At 44.9% G+C, this 7,832-nt stretch overlaps 1 protein-coding gene across 1 annotated transcript; it reads left to right on the top strand.

The window, feature by feature from the left end:
- Nucleotides 1-4,640: 4,640 nt before the first annotated feature.
- LOC127679928 (major urinary protein 4-like) lies at nucleotides 4,641-7,511 on the top strand. The gene is made up of 6 exons (XM_052175505.1): nucleotides 4,641-4,745; nucleotides 5,079-5,212; nucleotides 6,181-6,254; nucleotides 6,854-6,964; nucleotides 7,298-7,399; nucleotides 7,486-7,511. The coding sequence occupies exons 1-6, from the start codon at nucleotides 4,641-4,643 to the stop codon at nucleotides 7,509-7,511; spliced, it is 552 nt and encodes a 183-aa protein (XP_052031465.1).
- Nucleotides 7,512-7,832: the final 321 nt, after the last annotated feature.

Here is a 7,832-nt window from a genome sequence, read left to right as displayed (position 1 = left end):
ATACAGAGAAACCCTGTCTCAAAAAAAAAAAAAAAAAAAAAAAAAAAAAAAGCTGATTCAGGAGGCCCAACTCACTAGGCAGCACCACCCTGGGCAGGGGGCTCTGGGTTATATAAGAAGACAGGCTCACAATACACAGAGAATGAGCCAGGAAGCAACATTCCCCTAAGGCCTCTGCCTCCAGGTTTTTAAATAGAGTTCCTGCCCCCCATACCTCCAGTTTCCCTTCACGATGGACTGTAAGCTAAAATAAACCCTTTCCTCCTCAGGTTGCTTTTGGTCATGATATTAATCACAATAACTAAAATCTATATAAAGATACAGTAATTACCAATCTGTTCTTGACACCTCTCATTCTCTAAACACTATATAGTTTCTCTATAAACATCTCTCTCATTCCAGCTATCTGGAGAGTAAGTACGTGATCTCTTGCCAGCATGTCCCAGTCACTTCTGTCATGATCTCCTAGCCTAGAGGCTCTCAACCTTCCTAATGCTATGACCCTTTAAGAGTTTCCTCATACTGTGGTGACCTCCAACCATAACATTATTTCTTGGCTACTTCATAACTGTCATTTTGCTGATGTTATGAATTGTAATGTAAATATCTGATATGTGGGATATAGGACATGTGATCTCCATGGGGATTTGACCCACTCGTTAAGAACTCCTATGTGTGGGGCCAGGACCCACATGTTGAGAACCCCTGTGTGTGGGGTTGGGACCCACACGTTGAGAACTGCTGCAGCCAGATGACCTTTGAAAGCACACCTCTGACCTTGTTCCTACAATACTTCTAAAATGGCTCAGTTCCTTCCCATTTACATGAAAACCAACCCCTACCAGGCTCCTCATGGGCCCACGTGAGCGGATATGGGATGAACCGTGTGTGCCCACCAAAAATACATATATTGGAAGCTTTACCCACAGTGCCCAAGAGTGTGATTCAGTATAGATGTGGTAAGATGAGGTCTTTAGGGTGAACCCCAGGACAATATGGCCAGTGTCCTTACAAGAAAAGACTAGGAAACAGGCTGGATCAGAGGGGATGCTTCCTGGAGACCCCAGAAGGCAGCCACCCACCACCCACCTGATGGGAGCATCAGAACAAGATAGCCCCACTGAACCCCTTGCTCTCCGAGTTCTAGCTGCCAGACATGAGAAAGTTTCATTCTTGCTGCTGAAGTCTCCCACACCATGTGACTTCGTGAGGGGCAGCCCTGGCAAACTGACACAACCCCCTTTCTAGCCTCAACTCACTTTGTGACGCCCGTGCTCACTGTGTTTCCTTTGGCTCTCTGAACAATTTGTGCTCCCATCTGTCACGGCCTTTGCGTGTGTGTACACTCTCCCCACCCCGAGAAGGCCCTCTGCCCATTTCCTGTTGGCCTGGTTAATTCTTTTGTACTTTAAAAATTAGATTATTCTATGCGTATGAAAGTTTTGCTTGCAAGTATGTCTGTACCACATGCATGCAGTGCCCACCTATCGTGTCAGATCCCCTGAAACTAGAGTTATGGATTCTATGTGGGTGCTGGGAATTGAACCCAGGTCCTCTGAGAGAGCAAGCACGTGCTCTTACCGAGGAGTCATCTCTCCAGCCTCTCCCTCTTTCCATGTTGCCCTGCTTTCCCTCATTCTGCTCTTAATGATTGAGTGCTAACTCTGTGCCTGCCAAGATGCTGCCCTCCTGAACCCTTCATGAGTTACTGGCCAATAATCTCTTTGCCCCCTAAATCTGGGTCTCCCCCTGGTTTCCCGGGGACCTTGCTAGGTTTGGGGAGCGAAGCAGGTGGGTTCCGGTTGCTCCAAGCATCCTCTGACACGGACACAGCAGGTGTTTTAGAACGATGATGAGCTGGGGTCACTGGTATGTATGTACTGCTAGAGAGACTACAGAATATTTCTGCTCTGGGACATGAATCAAATAAACTTGTGTTCATTGATGTTCTTCTTGGCCCCAAATACACCCGGCATCATATAAGTGGCTTCAATGTTTCCACAGGCTTCCTGAATGAGTTATTTGTTCAATTAGTTGAGGGTGAGACTCAGGTAAAGGTCATTAAATCATTTTCCTATTAGTCAGTCAGTTTCAGAAATGGGCGCTTAGCTGGTTACACATAAACACCTTAAACCCCTTACCCACACACTTTTGTCTACTCATTTCTTGACTGCCTCAGCTTTTCAGTCACATACACAGTCTATGTGTGCTGCTGGGCTGAGGAGTGTTCACATGCTTAGTGACAGGGAAGGTGCCTGACCTGAAGTCGGGAGAGGAAGGGTCTTGCTGCTGCTTTCCACGGTGGAAGCACCTTCTGTTCACTACTAGAAAAGCAGTAGTTCATATCCAGATGTGGTGCTACAACCTGCGATCCCAGCAATCAGGAGGCCAGAGCAGGAGGATTGCCACAAATCCAAGACCATTCAGAAACTGAGTAAGCTCTGGGCCAGCCTCTATGTGCATTGCTGGGAAGATGGATCAGTGGGTAAGTGCAGGCTGTGCAGCCTCCCAGCAAGGTCAGAGCAGGTGCTCAGAACTCACATTAAAAAGCTGGCCCTGGCTGCTTTTAAGCCCAGCACTGGGTAGATGATGGAGATAGGAAGATTGCTGGGACTTACTGGCCAGCCAGCCTATCTGTAACACAGATTCAGAGGGACTGTCTCAAGGGGATAAAATAAAAAGAGGTAGAGGGAGGCAACTGCTCCGACTTCTGCATATACTAGCAAAGGCACAGGAGTGTGCACATGTGTGCACACACACCATAGTCAACCAAAAAAAGGAAGAGGAGGAGGGAGGAAAAGAGGAAAGAAAAGTGCTAATCCCCTAGTTGAACATCCACCAGATACTTGTAAACAGAGCTGGTAGTCAAGCCTCATTCAGTCTCTAGCTACACCCACTCCTCCACATTTTAAAGAAGTCCATGTGCAGTGTCTTTGCTACTACCTGCCAGTCAGACGTGTCTGAAACTCTACAGCACTGTTTATTACTCTTTCTCCTATTTAACCACCCTCCCTTCATGGTAAAAACATCCTGACCTGTCTAGTAGAGTTAATATTAAGAACAAAGGCTCCTCTGCCGAGCAGCTGTGGCACACGCCTTTAATCCTAGGACTTGGGAGGCAAAGGCGGGCAGATTTCTAAGTTCGAGGCCAGCCTGGTCTACAGAGTAAGTTCCAGGACAGCCAGGCTATACAGAAAAACCCTGTCTCAAAAAAAAAAAATCAAAAACCAAAAATCAAAAACCAAAAACAAAAACAAAAACAAAAAACCACCCCCAAACAAAAAACAAACAAACAAACAAAAATCAAAACCAAACCAAACGAACAAACAAAAACCCCAAAGGCTCCTGAGTTAGACAGTCTTGGGTTTAAATCTAAGTTCTCCCATTGACTGGCTATATGACCTTGTACAGTTACTTAATCTTTCTGAGTCTTAACTAATACTATGGTAAGAAGAATACAATAACACAGACCATATAAAGTGGATGCGAAGTTAAAATAAAGTGTATTGAGTACTTGCTTCCTTCTTGAATACTTTAATTCCCCACATCAAACACTAGTTTATGTTTCTAGCTCCAGGGTAAATGAAATTTCTACTGATACAAAATATGTTCCCATTATAACCATGTGTCTTTGTAAGTAGACTCTGGGCATGGTTTCTACTTGGACCTTCATAGCAAATATGACTTTGAACAATACTTTTGTTTTTCTTTAATGATGAGATTAAGTCCAGTCAGTTGAAGTCCAACCTTCTCTAAGGTAAACAGCTGTTGCAACCTGACTACTGACTCACCAGTTTGGATTCTGAGGTCAATGCTATCTGTATAAAGGTTGGAAGCTTTTAGGGCAGCTGTCAGCTTAGCCTTGGAAGACTTTTCTTGATAATCTTTTTGTTTTAATTAAGACTATTTTTATGTGTATGTGCCTGAATGATTTTCTATGCACCACATGAGCATATAAAGGAGGCCACAGGGGCCAAAAGAAGGTGTGTGGTTTCCTGTGACTGAAGTGAGAGTCAGTTGTGAGATGCCATGTGAGTGCTGGGAATTGAACCTGGGTCCTCAGCAAGAACAAATTTCAAAGAATCTGACCCCTTCTTCCTTCTTCTGACCTCCTCCAGGCATGTGCATGGTCCCCAGGTACATGTGCAAAACCAATGCTCGCTCATACACATGAAATATCAATGAATCTTTCCCAAAAATCGAGTGGTTCGGCTTCTTCCACACTCAAGTCTTAAAGATTCTCTACACGCTTGACCTTCCTGTTCAGTCCCCAGCCCCTCCATAACAAGCCATATCCAAAGCCACATCTGGTCCCAGATGGCAGCTCTCTAGAACACCCACTGTTTTCTTGGGAATCTGTTTTGCGAAATGTAAGACTACTGAATCAATCCATAGGAGATGAGATTGCCAAGTTTGAAAAGGGCAAGGACAATTCTTGGCCTCACATTAATAAATGAGAAAACATTCCACAAAGCCAGAAGGAAGTAGAGGAGACCCACATAGGAAGGAAAACACCACCACCACCGGCAGCACTGAGCCCAGACAGTGTATAAGGGCGAGCGAGAGAGCTGGGGAGTGCAGTGTAAGCAGCATCCAGGAAAGTCTCCGTCCTGACAGACACGGTTCTAGTCCTTACCAACATGAAGCTGCTGCTGCTGCTGCTGCTGCTGTGTTTGGGGCTGAGCCTAGTCTGTGTCCATGCAGGAGAAGCCAGTTCCCTGGGAGAGAACTTTGATGCAGAACAGGTAGGCTCAGCAAGTAGTAACTTCTGACTCACACAGTGCTTTGGGGAACTCTTGAAGCCAGGTGGGTCCTCTGAGGGCATGGGTGTCATGCCCCAATCTATTAGACAAATGAACGGCTTTAGACCTTGAAGTAAGACCAGCTGTATGCTATTCAGATCTAACAACATCTGGGGACCTCTGCTCTCACTGAGAAGTGGGGGCAGCATGTTAAGTATTGTGACAACTGTTGTGAAGTCTACCCCTGTGTGTGACCATAGGCTGGAGTTCAGGTAGAAACATGTCCGTGTGGTATCCCTGCCCTTTCGCCCTTAACCATCTGCTTATCTGTTACAGATTAGTGGGGATTGGTACTCTATTGTCTTGGCCTCTGACAAAAGAGAAAAGATAGAAGAACATGGCAGCATGCGAGTGTTTGTGGAGCACATCGAAGCCTCCGAGGATTCCTTAGCCTTTAAGCTCCATACTGTGTAAGTGAGGTGCTCTTAGCTGAGAGAGAGGAAATGAAAGCCAGTATGATCTGAAGCCAAACACACACACACACACACACACACACTCACACACACTCACACACACTCACACACACTCACATACACACACACTCATACATACACTCTCTCACACACACACTCACACACACACACACTCACACACACACACACTCACACACACACACACACTCACACACACATACACATGCATACACACACACACACACAGGGTTGGGGGAGAGACTCCTCTCAGCATGTACATGTGTACACACATACTGAGTCTGTATCCAAAACTAGAACACTCCATGTGACACTGAACCAACATCTCATAACCAGGGTTTGTTGTTTGTTTGTTTGTTTGTTTGTTTGTTTTTTTCAAAAGTCAGAGGCAAGAGTTGGTGACAGGAATTAATTCACTGGGAGTTCGATAAGTAAATGTCAGAGACACTTCTGAAACCATATTAATGAGATAGTATAGCGGAAGTTAAGATTATGTGCTCGTGAATTAAATTTTTCTTACTAGTTGTTAGCCAAAGAAGTCCACTCCGTTCTACTTGTGTTTTCCTGCAGTAAAGGTGATAATAATAATTCTCCTCTGTGGAACTGGGAGCCAGGTCAGGCAACATTGTTAAAGTGCTAATTTGAGGCAGATGCTGGACATCTGGCTGATACTCAACACCAGAGGCTAAAGCTCAGCGCTGGTGAAACTTGGAAGTAGTCACAGTTGTAACAATGCGAAGCGATTGTTGTTTTCTTTAATAGGCAAATTCGTGATTGCTAAAAGCATGAGATATAAATGAAATAACATAAGTAAAAACCTTTTGCTAACTTTACAAAAGGATTCAAAAGTTAAACGGAATCAGAAACTGGAGATCTGTATAGAGTAGAGGGTGAAGAAGCCAGGTCAACCTTCCTTACACACCGGCTCGGCTCACTCTGTTTTACAGCGAAAATGGAGAGTGCACCGAACTGTTTTTGGTTGCTGACAAAACAGAAAAGGCTGGCGAATATTATGTCAACTGTGAGTATATAAAAAGTCTATATATCTATCCACAAGGAGTTTAGTAAACCCTTATCGTGTGTGTGTGTGTGTGTGTGTGTGTGTATGTGTGTGTGTGTGTGTGTGTGTGTGTGTGTGTGTGTGTGTGTGTGTTTTGCTGGGGATTGAACTCAGGAACTTGTTCATACTAGTCAAATGGGGGCCATCTAACAGCTAGCACCCCGTGGCAGGCAAGTGAGATAAGTACGGGGAGACGGAGTCTGCTGACACCTCCCGGAGGCTAGCACCAGTTCGCATTCTCAGGATGTAGCAGCAGATACTTGATTACAGCATGCTTATAAAAGACAGAGACATGTTGCTTGAAGCTGCTCAGAGAGGATGAGAAAGTGATGCTGTTGTGGCTGACTCTTCACTTGTGGTCTGGACTTCTCAGAGTCCCTTTTCTTAGAAGTTACTTCCTGAAGTCCAAAAGGCTTCAGATGGAGAGCATCAGACGCTTCACCCATCTCTTCCAGGACATGTATTTTAATAATTTTATGTTTGAGGTAGAACAGGTAAAGGGTTTCCATTATTTCCTGCAGACCAATGGATTTCTGAGCTGTGTTCCATTTCCTCCACAGATGACGGAGACAATACATTTACTATACTGAAGACAGACCATGATAATTATATTATGTTTCACATGGTTAACGTCAAGGATGGGAAATCCTTCCAACTGATGGAGCTCTATGGTGAAGTATTCTCACACAGACACTGATCTTGGGGTGGGAAAAGAAGAAAGAAACTTTAGCTTTACTACGGTCTTCCCAGCTCGGTCCTGCCTCTTTCTCACCTCCTGAAGGTTGATGCTCACCTTCAGCACAGTGATGGAAGCATTCTGAAATCTCTCAGTGTGTCAGAAGGAGGTTCTATGGATGTCAAACCCAGGATAGATCACACCCATGCCTGTCAATCATGCTGCCAACCATGTTCTCATCCTTATGGAGGAGTCCCTGCCCCCTCCCTCAGATCTGTGGTCAATGCATACGACGCAGCTGTTATACTCACTGCTGCTCTGTTCACAGGCAAAGAACCAGATTTGAGTCCAGACATCAAGGAAGAGTTTGCAGAGCTATGCGAGGAGCATGGAATCCCTAGGGGAAATGTCATTGACCTAACCAAGACCGGTAAGTCAGGACTCATGGATTTTTCACATCCTGAATATTTATTTTATCATAGAAGAAACAATCGTGTTCTTGCTCTCACCCTGCAGATCGCTGCCTTGAGGCCCGAGACTGAAGAAAGGCCTGAGGCTCCAGGTGGGCACTCTCAGATGAGAGCGAGGAGAGGGTGGATGGGCAGGGACAAGGCCCTCCGAAAGCATTAGTATGGTGCTCCCAAAATTACGATAAAAATAATTTGATAGGGAATCTTTGAGGAGAGCTTGAAAGTTGACTTTGAATTATCTGGATTTGTGATCTAGTTCTACTTTGAGCTTTGAAGTAAGGTGACCCAAGCACTTAGGCAATAAAACAAAGACTTGAGTTTTACATAGTTGCGGTGTGGTTGTGTAACAAAGGCTCAGTGATGTGATCACTGTCATTAAGAATTAAAGTTTGA

This window comes from Apodemus sylvaticus, chromosome 3 (genome assembly GCF_947179515.1).
Source record: "Apodemus sylvaticus chromosome 3, mApoSyl1.1, whole genome shotgun sequence".
NCBI lineage: Eukaryota > Metazoa > Chordata > Mammalia > Rodentia > Muridae > Apodemus > Apodemus sylvaticus.
Note: the sequence above shows the minus strand (reverse complement) of the source record. Positions and strands in the feature narration are given on the sequence as shown.